This window comes from Suillus fuscotomentosus (assembly GCF_016647785.1).
Source record: "Suillus fuscotomentosus strain FC203 chromosome Unknown F5891scaffold_88, whole genome shotgun sequence".
In the NCBI taxonomy this organism is placed as follows: Eukaryota; Fungi; Basidiomycota; class Agaricomycetes; order Boletales; family Suillaceae; genus Suillus; species Suillus fuscotomentosus.
The window spans coordinates 18,123-36,077 of NW_024539600.1; the positions used below are offsets into that span (position 1 = coordinate 18,123).

The 17,955-nt window shown below is 45.9% G+C and overlaps 5 protein-coding genes across 5 annotated transcripts; 3 read left to right on the forward strand and 2 right to left on the reverse strand.

Moving 5' to 3' along the window:
• Positions 1-521: 521 nt before the first annotated feature.
• F5891DRAFT_1195803 (uncharacterized protein) lies at positions 522-1,508 on the forward strand (the record flags this gene model as incomplete). Its single annotated transcript, XM_041368191.1, has 3 exons — positions 522-596; positions 651-829; positions 887-1,508. The coding sequence occupies 3 exons, from the start codon at positions 522-524 to the stop codon at positions 1,506-1,508; spliced, it is 876 nt and encodes a 291-aa protein (XP_041219464.1).
• A 458-nt stretch (positions 1,509-1,966) lies between these two features.
• F5891DRAFT_1195804 (uncharacterized protein) lies at positions 1,967-3,725 on the forward strand (the record flags this gene model as incomplete). Its single annotated transcript, XM_041368192.1, has 9 exons — positions 1,967-2,006; positions 2,059-2,168; positions 2,224-2,355; positions 2,408-2,648; positions 2,697-2,806; positions 2,856-3,120; positions 3,178-3,271; positions 3,326-3,494; positions 3,555-3,725. The coding sequence occupies 9 exons, from the start codon at positions 1,967-1,969 to the stop codon at positions 3,723-3,725; spliced, it is 1,332 nt and encodes a 443-aa protein (XP_041219465.1).
• Positions 3,726-4,162: 437 nt separating this feature from the next.
• On the forward strand, positions 4,163-4,471 carry F5891DRAFT_962301 (uncharacterized protein; the record flags this gene model as incomplete). The annotated part of the gene is made up of 1 exon (XM_041375891.1): positions 4,163-4,471. A coding segment is annotated over one exon (309 nt), but the record flags the coding sequence as incomplete, so codon positions are not given.
• A 217-nt stretch (positions 4,472-4,688) lies between these two features.
• F5891DRAFT_1256818 (uncharacterized protein) lies at positions 4,689-10,615 on the reverse strand (the record flags this gene model as incomplete). The annotated part of the gene is made up of 19 exons (XM_041370035.1): positions 4,689-4,748; positions 4,802-4,865; positions 4,922-5,097; positions 5,157-5,197; positions 5,636-5,819; positions 5,871-6,014; positions 6,066-6,254; positions 6,303-6,340; positions 6,390-6,476; positions 6,611-7,059; positions 7,102-7,208; positions 7,258-7,326; positions 7,373-7,521; positions 7,618-7,849; positions 7,902-8,188; positions 8,469-8,672; positions 8,757-9,315; positions 9,412-9,560; positions 9,613-10,615. 19 exons carry the CDS (start codon positions 10,613-10,615, stop codon positions 4,689-4,691), a joined length of 4,191 nt encoding a protein of 1,396 aa, XP_041219467.1.
• Positions 10,616-11,365: 750 nt separating this feature from the next.
• F5891DRAFT_1131119 (uncharacterized protein) lies at positions 11,366-15,250 on the reverse strand (the record flags this gene model as incomplete). Its single annotated transcript, XM_041364627.1, has 8 exons — positions 11,366-11,682; positions 12,622-13,211; positions 13,245-13,969; positions 14,147-14,304; positions 14,338-14,458; positions 14,513-14,665; positions 14,849-15,015; positions 15,040-15,250. 8 exons carry the CDS (start codon positions 15,248-15,250, stop codon positions 11,366-11,368), a joined length of 2,442 nt encoding a protein of 813 aa, XP_041219468.1.
• Positions 15,251-17,955: the final 2,705 nt, after the last annotated feature.

Consider the following 17,955-nt stretch of genomic DNA (forward strand, 5'->3'; position numbering starts at 1 on the left):
TTAGAACTACTGTGGTGAATCTGATAGGCTCACCCTCCTCGTGCTGTTGTTTCAGCCTGCTGTAGCTGCCTCAGTAGCATCCCAAATTTTGCTGTAACCTGAAGGACCCAAGACATAGGGACACCCACTACTGCAGAAGAGTTCTCCAGTGCTCGTAATAGTGGTATGGCATTGTTGCTGATGGCCTCAGCATGAAAACATATGTGATGCAGTTCACTGCAAGTCTGGAGTGCCTGAGATGCATGACGGTAGATATGGAATAGAGTATCATGGGCTTGATGCAGATGATCTGGCCAGACACCTGAGCCATCAGTAGGCTGTGGTAATGGTGGCAGATCCATTGTAGCTCGAGTTAGTAGATCAACAGTGCTTTGACTGATATTTGTTATGTAAACACACAGGTGTTTATCATTGTTGATTCAATATGCGAGCCACAGCGAGTGTCAGGTATGAACACAACTTGAACTTCATTTGAGCTCTATACAAGGCCATCATATACTACTATCCAAAGCTTTCACACTATGAATGCGAATCACAGGTTGGCTCTCCAAAGGCATAGTGAGTTTTGGTTTGAAGATGGAAATATTGTCTTTCGTGTAAGTTCTACTATGAATGTCTGCCGAGCCTTGCTTGAATTTCCTCTACTATAGGCTGGCAATACCTCATTTTGTGTACATCGTGGTGTACTTGTTCGCCACTCTCCAGCTTTGGAAGGAATTTTGGCTATCCCATCAGGTTATGATACCGATGGTACAGAGCAACTTCCGATTGTCCTGCAGCAGATCTCTGAGCAGGAATTCACACATTTTCTCAACTGGGTGTACCACATGTATGTGTATCTACTAGTACAATATCACATAGGCGATGATTAAACTATATCTTCTAGCAGTTCAGTCCCTCCTCCACCTGAGGAGCAATTCCTAGTCGCTATCCTCAAGATTTCGCACCTATGGATGATAAGCAACAGCATCAAGTTTGCTATTGATGGACTCGAAAACCTCACTCTGCACCCTACCCGACGACTAGAGCTTGCACGATTATATTCCATACCCCAGTGGATCGCCCCAGCAATTCGAGAGATCATGACATCATCACTCACGAATACTACAGATAATGAGGCTACACAGATGGGGTTTAAAGTGTATACAATTATCGCCCGGGCAAAAGAGGTGATGGAGCGCGAACGCAGGGCATTAGCTGCTTATCCACCCTCACTTCTTGTTTCAGCATCCTTCAGCTGCTCAGCTCGCTCACATAGCCAGTGTAAGGAGGCATGGTCAGGATTCTGGTGGAAGAAAGTGGCCCGTGCAATTCTCCATCCAAAAAACCCACTTCCACTGACACAGACTCTCCAACTCATCCTTGAGGCTCCACTGCCTAATGGCATGAATGCTGCATGCAGGCAAGCTATGGTTGATGCGATGATAGAGTTAGATGGACTTGAGGTTGAGGAGAGGATTATTGAGGGGGTTATACGAGCAGTCACTTTGTATTTCAGCTCTCTCTAATATATCTGCTATGGGTGTAATGAGAGGCTAAGTGTGAAATGTTATGTCAAAAAAGTCAGCAGAAAATGCCCCTCCAAAAAAAAAAAAACCAACAAGAAATCTGGCAACATGAGGGAGTTGAACAGGCAGAGCTGAATATTATCACAACAACATAATGAAATTTCAACACTGGCAGGAGTTGAACTGCAGAGCAGCTTCCTAGCCAACAGTGACCAAGTTACCACTATAACCAACAACAGAATTGAAATCATAACATTGGCAAGAATTAAACAGCAGAGCAACTTCCTAGCCAAAATCCCACACAGTATCGCAACAGGGACCAGGTTACCACTACACTATCCAGCTGATAATAATGAAGGTGGTAACAGGTATATGCTATCCCAAAAGCACCAAAACTCCGAAAATGCTATAATCAAAATTTTCACCACTGCTGCCCACTGCACTTTCCAACCACCACCATGGCCCTACAACCCACAGATCAGACTCATCTGAGGCAATGTAAGTAATATATTACCGCCACTGTCTAGACTAATATATTGGTGGTGCATAGACTTCGAGCATCTTGCTGGAAATTCAACTGTTATGCATGCACTTCAGATAGGAGCAGATGTTGGGGAGGATCTTCTTGCTTTTGGAGATAAACCAGGCCTTGCAAATTCTGTGAGCATGTTTCTAATGCAGTATCTATGTTAGATCTAACTATTTATGTGTGCAGGTCAGCCATCTGAAGTCCCTAACCACCAAGAATGCTGGATTGGTGCCAGGATCTCTCTACCAAGCTTTAGAGGTATATTTCCTCCAGTGCTGCAGGAGGAAGAATGCAGCTCACTCTGAGAAAAGGACTATTGTGAGTTTTCTTCCTGCTTATCACTGGCTTAGTCTAAAACTGTACTTCATAGGCAAGGGTCCTGGGCCTTCATGCCATCCCACTATTGGCCAAGTCCCTTGCAGACACTGGTACAGTTAGGATGGTCACTCATGACCGTTCTGCTAAAACCAGCTATAAACGGGGTACACTTTTAGTGGACCGTGGCAATGAGGATCTGGTTGGTAGTGGGGATACTGCCCTTTCTGTTCCTGTGGATGATTCGTGGTATGTGATTGAACCAGATGAAAGCATCATTTTTGTCGATTCCAAGGGTATGAATAGTCTTTCTGTCTCCTACATGTGGTTAATTGGGTGTATAGGATCTGTTACACTCACTGTACTCTGCGGCAAGTGTGGCCAGCATCCTGACCTGTTGACTTATGTCAATAGTATCATCGACGAGGCTGTCAATGACCGCAAGGGGACCAGGGTGAGTTTTTCCTCCTTTCAGTTTGATATATTTCTGATGGGCTGGATAGCCTACCCATGGGGGGGAGCTGGTTCAGTTCGGCTGGAATGCTGGTCCTCGTCATGCACATGTCTTTGGTCTGGTGAACAACCTTACCAATAAGAAGAAGCTGTCCATGACTACGAGGCAGCAGAAGGACTCCCGTGCTTTAGGAATTCTGGCTTTGAGCTGGAACTTGCTCGTAGCTAGTCTCCCTGCTGAGGTCAGTACATCATGTATTGAGGCAATTGGTGAGGCAGGCCTGCCTGCCATGACAGTGAAAGGCAATGACTTGGGTGAGTGTCTCACATATGTATAATCTTCATTACTGGTAACTTACATATGATACCTAGACTTTGGGTATACCCTAGACTTACCTGGTGGTCCTCTCTGCTTTTTGACAGCTGAGTGGGCTCCATCTGAGGCATATATGTCACAGAATTATGAGTCATAAGTGGATTGCATCTAATTAGTAATGCCACTTTTTGATGTCGCATCTAGCCCCATTCACACAGACCAACTCTATGCCCCTTATGCGATGAACTGGGTTACTCTTCATGCTATCATGGATCCAGAGCAATGCCAGCTTCATGGTGGTCGTAGTTCTGGTGGAAATTATGTGGATGTCTCCCTCAAGGTAGTGGTGAAATGTGCCACTGACACAGTCATGGTATTTTTGTCTCTCGTTTGCAGCTCCACACTTTAATTCTGCTGACAACTGGTGCCACAGAGTATGCAACCCTGTTTCCAGCATGATACAACCCTTGCTCGAGATGGTGTCTGCAGACAAGGAACTGCCATCAATTTTTCGAGGCACATCAAGCAAGCCTTTGATGAGGCAATTGCAATTGAAGGTGATGTCAAGGCAATGGTTACTCGACTTGTAGAGGAAGAAGAGTGAAATTATGGATCGTATTCAGGTAGTCATCCAGTAGTATACATACTAGTCTACAATTGTCACTCAAGTTTGCCTTCAATAAAGTACTTTTCTGAATTTTTCATACTTTTTGTTTCGGCATGAGTCTTTTGTTTTCGGGGCGACACATGTTGCAGTTTTTGGGGCGACACACAATAGTTTTTGGGGCGACACAATTTCCTTTTTCGGGGTGTCACACAAATTCGATTTTGGGGAGGCACACTTTTATTTTGGGGGGGCACAATAATATTTGTGAAGATTCAGCAGCATAGAAAACTGCCATATCAGGCCATGAGAGGCATGAGTCTCTACACTGTGGTGTTGTACCCATTCTGCCTGTGACAAATAGTTTTAGATATCCTACAGGTGAAAAAATAGTCAATATTTGATGTACGCAACTTCCAATTGTGCCAGGATGGGCATTCACAGATTTCAAAGTGCAAGGAAGCTCTTTAGACCGAGTCATTGTGGATTTGACATGGGCGCATTCCCTTCAGAGTATCTATGTAATGTTATCGCGCGCACCTAAATTGAGCCACATAGCAATTCTGAGATGGTTTTCATCTAGGACACTGAATTCTGACTTACAAGGTGATGCACGAGCAGAACTGAAGCGATTGAATATTGTGGCGAGAGACACCCGGCAGAGATATCTTACATGGGGGAATCCAAAGGACAAAAGAGACAATGCCAGTGATTCTATCTCTTCGGCCAAAGTCAATTGTATGTGAGGAGGTTAGCTAGCACAGAGCACAATCCTCAGTAGGTAGAGAGTGTAGCTGGAATGACGGGACTATGGTGAGTCCTCATAACCAAACGATTTCAAAAGCATGACTCACATTTCATGGGCTCTTGTGATGTCGATCGTAGGTTTTGGTAGTCTTCGATGTCTTGTCAAGACAACACAGCAAAATGTAAGCTGAGGATGAGGGTGGAGCGAAGGAAAGTCTAATCTTGGGGTGTATTTTGAGATTGGGATGCTGATGCGGATAGTTTCTGCTCAATTTTCTATTTGATGTATTAGAATACTTCAGGGTGTTACCAAAAATACAGCATCATACTTCGATAGTGTTTTTGAACCACTGCAAATGCTCCTGCATCTCTTGCGTGACACAGGTGAAGAATCTAGCCAGCAACATGTCAACACTTCAAGTTACTTCACATCGATGATCTATACATACTCCAGAGGGAATGAAGCATGATTCTTGAGATATGCTGCGCTCTGATGCAGGTTTTTAAAGCCCTCAATGATGTTGGTTGCGACAATTGTGTCTTGAACTGCTTGTTCAGTCTTCACTTTCAGGTCCTTGGCGAAGAGAGAGTCCGACTGAATAACGGAGGATACACCAAGCAGCTCCTGAATTGATAAAGTTGGTAACCAAACATACTGGATATATGCAATAAAATGAGGCGCACCTTGTGCAATTCGCGAATATCACCTCTTCCCCCATTTTTCGCTGTTTAAGCTTGTTGCTTATTTGTATATGTCCCTGAATGTGCGAGCTATGTGAAGTAAGTCCTAGGACATGTTAGCACTTATGATTACATCAGCAAATCACTGAACCCTTGTACAAGTGACACAATTTCACAACAAAGTCCCTCCTATACAAGCTTGTCACAAAGCCTTACAGCCTGTACAAACAGTCACAATCTTGACACATTGGACATACTATACAGACTAGACACATTGCACAGTTTAGACATAGTACACACATTTAGATCCAATTCAGTAGTACTACACAGACAATACATGACAGACACAATGTGCAGGCCTAGTAAGGCGCTGCAGCCATTCTATTCAAAAAATGTGACACTGATGATCACAAAAAACTACTATAAAATGATGTTGATATCGTCGCTGCCTGCCGCACTGTCAGAATCGTCCCGAAGCTCACCCATCATCCCCACATCAGCCCATTCCTCTAGCATACTTTCCAGTTCCTGACGATGCTCAGGATTCGTCATCAGTGTGTCAACCGACTTTTGTAGGCCATCAAAGTCAGACCTGCATTTGTCAGCGGACAGGTCGGGGACTTTGTCGGTGCCAGTGTCATGGAACCCAGTTAGAATACCCTTCGCCTGTCAAACACATCAGCAATAGCATTAAGAATAATTTTTAAAAAAACACACGATCGCGCTGACGAGAATGAGCGCATTGACAGGGATCATTTTGCGGAATTCTTCGGTCAATTTGAGGGCCTTTTTGCCGTTACCGTAGTAGAAGTTGATACATGCGTCCTTGAGTACTTGCGAAACGAAATTCTTGTACTTGCCCTAAACAAATCAATGCTTCAGTAAGATGCACCGCCCCACAATGTTACTAACCGATGACGAGTCAGGCAATCGAAGATAGTCGCCAGATTTGATCAACTTCGATGCCACTTTGGTAACATGCTGTTGTATGGCGTCCTTCTGCCTCACATTGGCTTTGGGGAAGATATCGTAGAGTTGTTTCGCAATAGATATGATGATTTTCTTGAGCTCGGTGCGAAATGTGAATAAGTCGTTGCAAAGCTGGCAATGGATCAGTAAGCGTGTTCATGGTCAGTACTCAGGACTCACAAGGCATGACATCTGTGTACTGTACTGTGGGAAATAGCCTTGACAAGGGACATCAGATGACAGCAACACTTATGAATTAAAACATACCATTTTCCATTTTGATCTTCTTTGAATGGTAACTCCATAAAACTGCATCTAAGACTTCTCGCACGAGCAGTAGCGCCTGCTGATGCTCTGGGATAGGATGAGTCAAAACAGCCTGCAAGCACATTTCTAATTTGGCGGCCTGGAGAAATCCTTGCCAACTTGGCAGATAAAACCCGAGTTTTGAGGGATTAGTCTGCTTGTTCATTGGTTTGTCTTTGTACCTTGATTCAGGTGTGGGACTGCAAGTACGGGAGTGAGAATGGCTTGGAACAGGGGTATCAGAACGCAAGTGATTGGATTGAGGGGCTCGCCTGTGTGGTAGCCGCAACAAGGAATGTCCAGGAGATGATCCACTGGATGCACTCCGATGTGAAGATCTTGAGCGAGTGAAAATGGTTGTTGACTGAGTCGGGGAGAATCGCCAAGGAGACGGTCTGTGGGAAGTGTGATCACGACCCCTGCTTGAATGCAGAGACCTTGAGCGAGTAAAGACAGTCGTTGACTGAGTTGGGGAGCGTCGACGAGATGGTCCATGGGAGGTGGGATCACGACCCCTGCTTGAATGCGGAGACATTGAATGAGCAAAAACAGTTGTTGACTGAGTCGGGGAGCGTCGATGAGGAGATGGTCCGCGGGAGGTGAGATGACGACCTCTGCTTGAACGCAGAGACTTTGAGCGAGCAGAGGGAGTAAATGTCGATGTCGAACTCACCCATGGGCAGAACCAGCCTTTGCAGATGGCCCTTTTCGAGGTGCACGCTGGGGAGGCTTGAGGCGAGTGGAAGAAGTATGTGTCTCAGGGGACCGACGACGAGGCATCTGTAGCGTAGCAAATCAGAAACAAGCAAATTGAAAAGTAAGAGCTTACATGTTTGTGTGAATATTGGTGAGGAGACTTCGAACGGGCGTTACATGTCAGAGTGTGGCCGCGAGAGTTCTAGAGAAAGTTAGCAAATATGTGATTAGTTTAAGCAATGGCGCACACTTGATAAACAGGTTGGGGAAGGAGCCTTGCGACGTCCGTTCTTTGCTTGATGATGTTTAAGGACATCAGAAGGGATCGTATCTGTACGCTCATCCTTGTGTCCAGGCTGGGTTTCATCAAATTCCATCAGGTCATCACCATCACCACCTGGGAGTGAATCAGTCAAAGCTGGACCATCGTTGTACTCCCTGAAATCATCATCAGCTGCTCATCTTTCATGTTGCGTCTCGTGTTCATTGGCACTCTTCCCCCACTTGTCAAAATCATCCAAGTCTCCCAAGCCACTATGATCTTCCAAATCCTCCTCTGTGACTTCGCTACCAGCTACCTCGTGATTATGACCGATGGGATGGGTTGCCTGGGACTGGGACGGCTTGAAACCAAACCTATCTGAAGGGCGGGCTATGTGGAGATGAGCGCGTTCACTCTCTGGCCGTGAAGAATCGGGCTCAACAGAACTCTTTGGAGTGCTGGCCTAACAAATGGTTGTTAGTTGGGTACTTTTCACTGAATTTTTGAAGAACTACTGCGACTTTTTGCTTGCGTCCCTTGAGTTGCGAAAGAGCCATTGGATTTTCTTCGGAGTCGCTGATATTGAGATCGTCTGATGCCTTCTTGCGCCTTGTTGGGGCTGTTAGAGTTTTGCCAGTTTTTTGAAGTTGGGCAGCATGACCACTGATACCTCGCGTGGACCGCGAGCTTCGTCGAGTAGGATCGACATTTGCCCGTGCCACCTTGGCCCCCTTCCTCGACTTGTCGCCCGGGGAGCCTTGTCTGGCCCTTTTCCTGGGAGGCATTGAGTGAAGAAACGAAGCTGTAAGGTAGTCAGTTGAGGTAATACTTAAAATGTATTACATAAGCTAATAAGCGCTTGGACCTGTTTTTACAAAGAATGATATCGAGGTCTTAGCTCATGCAGTGATGATGGCATAAAGTATTCTTGTGTTTTGTCTAGGATAAGATAGCTAATAATGAGCCAAAGAAGCATGCCTGCCCTTCTTGCCTTCCAAATAATTGACTGCACAGTTAAACATAATGAATGTGCCGTTAATTCTGCTTCCGATTCTTCCGTTTACTAGAACGACGAGGCTTACTAGGAAGTTCCTCAGTCATGGAGCCAGCACCTGAGCCAGGAAGTTCGTTTGGGCCAACAGATGGCAATGATGGGAGTGGAGGAAGAATCATTTTGTTCTTCTGCCCGGAGTGACGAGGTTGAAGACGAGTCATAGGGCCAGAAGTGGGGGGAGGAGAAGAGGAATGAAATGATGATATCATGGAGCCAGAAGCTGAAGGAGCAACTGTACCCCGGGTAACAGATCACGTTGATGGGAGTTCAGGAGGCAGCATTTGCATTTGCCGCCCCGAACGATGGGGCCAAACACCAGCATCCTGTGTCATAGCTTCAATAGGAGGGGGTGGGAGAGAAGCAGGAGGGAGAGAAGTGGGGTGATGAGGACGCACAGGGAGAGGAAGAGAAGTAGGAGAAGGAGTGGCGACAGATGTCACTGGCAAAAATGCAATGCTTTGCAATGTTGCGGTACCTAGTGAACTTAGAATTCTCTCCAGACCCTGTTGCATAATCTTGAGGATTTCATTGTGAGACAAGTCATGTTCATTGCGTAGCACATCCTCAATTGCCTTGCGCCATTCCTCAAGGATGGGGCGACATGCTCGAAAGTATGGTGTCAGTTCGTAGGGCGGATGTTTCTCTGTGAGAAACTCTTTCTTCAATGATCCGCTAGTCCCGAGACCATCTCCATCCATCATCAGGTAAGCCTTGCGCCACCTAGGGGCATTGACAGGGTGCACTCCTTCGACCGATGCTTTACCACTGGGTCCTTCGTACGTAGTTGTGAATTCGAGGAGGATATAAAAGAGCGACTCTAGGTCGTCAGAGGCTCTGTGGTCGATCATGGATGGACGCGGAATGTCTCCCATGAGCTTGAGAAGACGGCAGGATATGTAGGGTACAGTTCCCTTCAAGGTTGACCCATATGAGATATGTATACACGAAGAATGTATTGAAATATAAATTACAGTACCACGCGAATTGACTGCTGCATTGTTTTTGAGGAATTTGGCGTGATTGAAGTCGATGAAGTAGCCCTTTCCATCATGGATGATTATATTGTTGGGACTGAGGTCGCCGTGTAGAACATTTTGCTGGGTGACTATTGCTTCGTGAGCTGGTGGCGGCTGTCATTACAAAGACCTTTAACAAACACGAAAGAAACTCACCAATGATAAGATCTCGAAAAACATTGACTAGCTCAGGTAAGGACTTGAAGGTCGTCAGCAGAAGCCCACAAGGGGTCAATAGCATGCGACGATGAACCTTATTAGAGTATATCGGTGATTCTGGAAGGTTTTCACTAATGTGTTCGCGAATCCTCTCTGTGCAGTCTGTTTGTCCAGCATACTGGACGTCCCAATATTTTTTGAGACTGACCACATTTGGAATGCCATCGACTGCGTGGAGGAGTGTCACTTCATGATCCAGGTTTTCTGCATCGACCCAACAATCTTTCAATGTGAACTCTGTTCCATGCCAATCTTGAACCCAATAACAAACGGTCCCGTGCGAAAATGGACCACGACTCTTCCATAGAAGGGCCATGATCCAGTACACCTCACTGTCGTTGTCCATTACCCAGCCTTTTGTTCCTTCTGGCATGTGATCTATACCCTCAGGAAGATCATTGTGAGGGTCAGTGGAGCAGAGGTCGGTGCAAACATGAATGGTAGGATCGAACCCAAGGGAAGGTAGGTCTGATAGTGTTATTGCATTTAAGACATCGACGAAATGCACGGCATTGGAATTAATTGGGAGGGGTTGGGAGATAATCATTCCAGAGCAGTCCATATAATGAGCATGGAGCTGGAGGTTTGCAATGCTGAACAAAACGACGAAACAGCGCCACGGCTGTTCTCGCATTATAAGATACCCCTTGGTGGTGACCCCTAGGAATATGGGAATATCTTTTCCTTGAACTAATTCTGACTTGGTGATCTCAATGTTAGTGAGAACATCCGCCCAGGTCTTTTCGCCTGATTCATTTTTTTTCAGCCTGAAGTCCATGAGGACTAAATCAGGCTTGCACGAGTCGGTGGCGTCTGGAATGGGTGTGGTGGCGAATTCGGAGGACCAGTACCGTGGTTCTGGGACGACATTGAAGGGAAGGGGGTTCAGTAAGCCTGATTGGGAGGACTCCTCATTGGCCTTGTGGATGATATTGTGCATAGCATAGTATATGCTCCGCAAGAGGTGCTCCCAACTTTTTTCTTCTGATGTCTTGACAGGATGGTTTGATCTCTTTTGTCCAGCATCGAACAATTGTTGCGATCAGCTGGCATCTGTGTCAAGTATTGAATCTTCATCCATCTCCTCCAGGTCTGTGTCAATCTCATCATTCCCCAGCTCCTGCTGCCGCCTTAACTTCTTCACAGGACCTGAAAAGGCACCATCGAGCCTCCACTGTAGACCAGTCCGCAGTTTCTGTAATAAAGATGCTCCCTGTAAGAGCGCTTGACCTTTTCTTTTGATGTATCTGATGCCTAAGATATCTTCGGTTGTGAGGCCTGATCCCGGAATAAGGATATCCAGGATGGATGATTTCCTGCCTTTTATCCCCTCCTCCCATAAGACTCGTCTGCCTCCTGCAAGTGCGCCATCCCTACCCATAGGTAAGAGTTTGTTTTTCATCAGTAAATCCATATCTTCCTTCAAACGAGGTAAAAAATTGCCACCAGCAGGGATGGAGCTCGTAACTGTCGCCAGCAGATAATGATTGGTGAAAGACAGTGTCGTTGACATGTTGTACACAGCAATGTTGTGCTCGGACCTTGCACAATGCACAATGCCAACACAATGCACAATGATCCACGCTCATTCGTGCGATAGGCTTCTAAATTTATCCCTTAATGGAGCCAAAATATTCTCGAACCAACTGAATGATTGTTCAACGAGCAAATATTGTGAGTACTAATGCTATTATCGTGAAGCATAGTAAATGGCATTGTAGATCTCTTTATCGAAGTATTTATTCAGAAAAAACGAGTGGGAGTAATGTGAAGATGTTGCTTTCGTTAATCGCGCATCCGCCACATCACCAAGTCGAGGGATAATGCTGATGAATGCATGAAGTTGATTCAATGGAATGAAATTACCAACAGAAGAGCCATCAGCATGCTTCGCGCATTTCAGTGTATGCATCTCGGTGGCTGGATCAATTGGCCCAATACTCAAACACTGTACATAGCAGAGATATTGATCTCGCCATTTAATGCGATGTAGATGAGGAATCTTGACTATATGTGAAAACACTTAAAACAAAAGGGGTGCTCAACAGCAAGACCGGGATACGAGACAACGACTCGACCCAAAGGACAACCACTGAGAGAAGTTCCTCGAAATAAAGTGGAGGGAAACTCTGTGAGCTAGGTGGGCGCTAATAGGCGCGAGAAGATAACGCGCGCGAAGGCGCGCGTGCACGAGGCGAAGGCGCGCGAGATGCGCGCGTGAGCGGGAGGTCCGAGAATGCGCGCGCGCGAAGCGAAGGCGCACCTAAAGCGTTAGAGGCAAGATCTTACTGAGGAGTGAGTGCAAAGGTGGAGGATTGACAGGAGGATATGATCAGATAACAAGTGGGGAGGTGATCTATTCACTTTCCAGTACACAAAGATAAGGGAAAAGTAAGTACCAGAACCAAAGGAAACCCTTCTGTATTTAAGAATGGAGAAGGCGCGCTTCCGAGTGCGCTCCCGAACCGAGTAACCATATCAACTCTAATTATAACTAAGTTTAAATAAACTTTCCATAAGTAGCGCGGATGTCGGACCGAAGATTTTATTAGTTCAATGGATAAGATAGAAATAACGCACCAGCGAATCAGTAAGGACATGGGACAGATGGACGGACGATAGCGCGAAGACCTATGAGGAGGCGTGCGAACGCGCGCGCGAAGCGCGCATAGCGCGTGCGTAGGTAAGGCGCGCCTAAGTGCGCGCGAGTTCAGATAAGGCGCGCGCGAGTTCGCGCGAGACTGGTCCTTAGGAGTAGAGCTTTAACATATAGGAATGTATGGTTAAAGGCCGGATATTTGTCATTGAGACGCGCGAGTCTCTACAGCGAGAACCCCGCTGAGCGATTGGACATACGATAACACATAACTCACAGATTGCGTGACCTTCGAAGGGTGCATCAATTTTGTATAGGTGAATAAATATATGCAATGAGAATGTGCTTACCTGTTAGGCCTGATTTTGGCCATTCAGCGGCTCCGTCTATATTAACCAGGACAAAATCCCATCGGCCTTTGGGCCATCCAGGGCCCGAAGGAGAGGCATGTACAGTCTGTGCTGGTAATACGATGCTAGAATCGTGAAAGGATGTTTGCTGTAGACGAACCGAATGCCAGACTTGAACGCGATCGAATGGAATGATTGGAGGATGATCAATCAACAGTCTCCTTCTTGAAGTGACCTCATGAACTATTCCTCTCCCCCTCGCGTCACGCTGCAAGAAATCTGAAAGCGCGAAGTGCAGATCCAGTATATTGTAGTCAACAGAAATGTCCCCAACTTTGACTCCGTTACAGGATGGATCATAGTTGAGATGGATAGCAGTGGTACCACCTATAAATGTTCGAGGGGGGTAAGTGAGTTGTCTGTGGCTGAGGGTATCAAATTGTGTGGCTTTGCTAAAATAATTTGTAGTAATGCGTGTTTGATTCATCTCCTCGAGGAGGGCAGTCTGTGGATCAGATAGCTCCCATTCATCATGATCAATATTGTCTTCTTCCCCTTCATTCTCCTCAGCAACGTCTACAGGATTGTAGCTTTTGAGAGTTGTAGCGATCGTGAAACGTCACAGTTTCTCCTGACGATCCAGATAGCAACATATCTGTGGGTCATAATTGTTATTGTTTGTGTGTCGCACAGGGTCCTTAATTTCAGACACATGGGCATGTTCAGTTGCGTCTGCAGACCACTGGATGAGGGCGCCAACTTTGCGTGTACTGGACGTGATGCTCTGCAGGAGCTCCAACTTAGGGATGAACCAATTGTTGATCGGCTTCTTTGCTCCCATCCGTGCACCTAATGTCATGATAACATTCTTGTTTTCATGAAACGTCAAAAGGGATTGGTCGATAGACGACAGTAAGTTGTTGTCAGGTGCAGGGCACTGTGCCAAGTACCGGACATCCATGAGGGCGCGTATTGCAATCATGAAGCGACAAGGAGCTACACCAGATATCAGGCCAACAATGTAGTGCTGAATGTTGCGATGAACTCTGCCTGTGACCTGCTTGAGTTTTGAAATTCCACCCACAAAGTGGCGATATCCTGTGATGGGCTGTAATATAGAGAACCTGAAATCTAGCTCCTGGGCGCCAACAACCTTGAGACACCACTGAAGGTCGTGGTCATAAAATTCCTTGTGCCAGTGATGTAGTGGTTCTGGCATCAGGAAGATGGAGGGATCAGCGTGGGGGTAGCCCTTCCAGAAAGGTGCATGAACACCATTTAGCTGGTGTTCAGCGCATGCCTCAAAATATGCCTCGAGATCGTTGGGATCAACTGTGATACTGGCAAGCTGAGCGAGAGTTATCGCATGCGTATGAGCGGGGTGCCGGAAATGATCCCCAAACTGTAGATACAAAGCCATGGTGAAAGGAGATGTCTTCCCTCGCATGCACGCAAGCATGGCTGCCTCTGGGGTATCGATGATGTATGCTGCAAGAGGCGTAAAACAGTGTCAAACATTTCCCACCGGATCGGACATCATGATGCCAACTTCTGCTGCTATCATCAAGGGCTTTAGGACAATCGAAAGGCACTTGTGCACCAGGCGGTCTTCAAGCATGCCACGCATCCATTGGTTGGGGTGTAGGTACTTCGGAATGGGGAGGAGAGCCGTGAGCATGAATGCTTTGGATGAGAGTTTCATACAAGTACACATACATATGTTGGCGAGGCCGAGAAGAAGTGGATGGGTGATCCTGGCACCAGTCATGGTAGTGATATTTGTTTTATCAGAAGATAAAACAGCACCGAGGATCGTAGCACCTATAGGATATTGGCTCTGCAGGAATGATAATAAGACAGCGCAAAATGAGTAGACTGAACCCACACATACCTGCGTGTCCCAAGCAGAATTACCTGTCAACCATTCAGAATATACCCTCAGAAGCTGTGCTGCCGTTTTATACATGCGACAAGGGACGAAATTGAGCTTATCATGAAACAGAGGATTGCTGAAAAGGCTTTCCAGGCATTCAACGGGATCTCTCTAGAATAAGCGGATAGGAAGTTTTGTAGAATAAATTGAGGGAATGGTCTGGCATTTCCAGCTTGGTCCGCTGGGGAGCATCTCGGCACGACTACGCAATTCTCTAGCATTGCTGAATGATAGCTGTAAATTTTGGATCTGAAAGATAAGTTATAGTCACTGTGTCAGAGTACAAATACATACCATGCGAAGCTTCAAAAATTCATCAATTGCTGCCATACTCAGGGACGAGCGAAGGAGATAGTCAGCAACTTCCCATTCCTCCTTGGATGCAAAAGGGTAGAAGAGATTGTCCTTCCTGTACTCCGCAAATTCATCAGCATCGAATACATCCAAAAAGGTCAAGCCATCTTCCAAATAACAAGCCCCGGCACCCTCATACTTCTCCTCCAAAGACTCCCTGGCCACTCCAAAATCATCGTCAAGTGAACCAAAGTCATCGCCGATGTTCGAAAAGTCGTTAAATTGTTGTTGATCCTCGATGCGAGTATCTGGGTCAGGTTCTGGAGCTGAAGGTGAAGGTGAGACATCGCGCTGTGGTAGTTGCACCTGCGTAAACTGAGAGATATCGACTATGTCACGCATGTAGCTGTGGCATGACGTTCGGGGCTGACTGAGATGTCGAGTAACACTGCTTTCCTTGGTAAATGTTTTCCCGCACTTTGGACATGTTGACATCAGATTCAGACTCAAGAATTCGCATGTGCAAAGTTGCAATGTATTCGGTTTTACTCTGTCATAATATTTGTCACTCAGTATCCATATCGCTTACATATCATTCATGAACTCTCACAGTTTCCACTTGGAAAGCTCTCCTCAATCTTCGTTCTCTGATCACAGTCAGTGTCAGACTGTTCTTCTCAACACATCTCCCAATCACCTCAGATCCATTCAAAAACCTCGCCAGCCAATGACCAATTTTTCGCCGCACACCTCATTAAGCTCAATCGGAGGGGAGGCTCGTTTTCTTATGAATACTCACCTTGTAAGGCTCAATTATTCTTTGCAGTACATTATCCTTACTCGTCTTTGGCAGGATGTAAACTACTCTTGATTCGAGTCCAAAGGTGACTCTGACCTCGCCCTGGAGGCAGCTAAAGCGAAACGGAAAGTATGTGAGGTGGAGAAACATCTGGCCGATTGCATTCTGGAACATCAATCTATACTCCTCGACCTGTGGTGCCGTTGTACGGAGGTGGCAAACTGCCATTTATTGAATGCGGATCTCAACGTTGGATGCATGCACATGGAGCGCAAGAAGAGTGGTATTGCAGCATTACGCTCGCTCAGACTCAGGTTTAATGGTAAGTGCTCATTTGTTGGTTTCATTATAACTTATCACCATTGAGATGGTTGCAGACAACCTCTTGACATTCATCTTTGTCACACACAATCCTGGCCGCATCAAAATTTTTATTTTTTTCGCACTTCTATTATGATATTATCTCGAGCCTACTAGTATATACTTTGTTATGTTTTTTGTCTGTTTGTGCTGCTTGTCGGCTTGTGCTGTTTGTGACGCTTGTGTAGATATTTTTAATGCCAAACACTTGTCGGCTTGTGTGTTTGTGACACTTGTGTAGATCTGTATCCGTTTGTTATTGTTGTGACACTTTGTCATGAAATCAGTAGTTTGCTGATGCCTAGCGTACTCGATAGTTTCAAATGTCCTCTTGATATCATCCAGAAGATCATTAAACTTCGTAGATTTTGAACATCTTTGTCATTCTCGAACCCTCATTTGAAATCTTTGATTTCACACTTGCATTCATTCTGAATTTCTGACCGTGACTTTGTGCTATTAAATGATATGGTACGTGGAATCATGTATAACAGTCTCCTACTACTCTACTGATACAATCCATCTATCCATCTGTCTTCTAAGCCCAACCGTCTGTTGTCACAGCTGCATCTACCTGTTGTGGGGGCCGCACGTAGTATCTTCAGGTTGCTCGGCATTGTGTGACCATGACATACCCTTGTTGGGTAGCAGAGGAATCTTGGGAGGAATCTGCTTTACAGCGTTTACATTAAGTAATCGTAATTTTTTGCAGATAAACAGACTTATATCCAGTTCATATGTACATCTGCATGCCGGACAACAGATCATCACATGTTCTATGGACCGCTCACTGCGACTATGGGACCCAGAGAGTTACAGACAGATAGGAGAGGACTGGCGAGATGAAGAGGATGAGTCAGGAGTATGGTCCATGACATTGTCTCCAAACGGCAAGACAATTGCAAGTGGATGTAATGATGGGAAAGTCAGGTTATGGGATGTCGAGACGAGGAAGGTTATCGCCAAATGGTCAGGACACAGCAGATTTGTGGGTGCATTGTGCTGGAGTGTGGATGGTAAACGAGTGCTGAGCGGATCCTGGGATGGGACAACAAGAGTCTGGGATGTCAAGAGCGGTAAAACTGTCCTGACAATCGAAACCAGGCACTGTTGGGTGAACGTGTTAATCTACTCGCCCGATGGAGCGAAAATTGCAACCGGTGGAGATGATGAGAATGCAGTCAAAATCTGGGATGCCAACATGGGCGAGCTATTTGATATGCTCAAACACAACGATCCTGTTTGGAGCTTGGCCTGGATATCGGACAGAAAGAAACTTATCTCTGGTTCATATGAACGAATTAGGATATATCTGGGAGGTGTCACATTCTTGGTCAAAGCCATCACCTTGTTTCAGAATGACCACCTTCTATGTGCATCAGATAGTAAAACAGTGCACCTGTGGAATCTCAAAAACAACCTCCCAGTCGGTCCTCCTCTCCACCACGAAGATTATGTGCAATGTGCAGCCATTTCCGCGGATGGAAAGCTGCTAGTCACTGGCTGCCGAAATGAAAATGTGTACATGTGGGACATTCAAGCCATCCTCAAGGGAGCTGGCCTTGAAGGCCTCCTTCGACCTTCATCTGGTGTAAAGCTTATGGTTCTTTAGTCAAAACTGTGCTAATATCACATTAATATTTGCAGGTTACAGTTCAAGGGTCATTGATGGATGTACATGATTTGTTTCTCAACCTTCCCAACCATTGTAACCTAGATATTCTATTTAGGCGGATGCTACGCAGGCCGTTGTAGAAGAGGAATCTTGGCTATAGGTGAAGACACTTAAAAATAATGGGTGCTCTACAGCAAGACTAGGATACGAGACAACGACTCGACCCAAAGGACAACCACTGAGAGAAGTTCCTCGGAATAAAAATGGAGGGAAACTCTATGAGCTAGGTGGGTGCTAACAGGCACGAGAAGGTAATGCACGCGAAGGCACGCG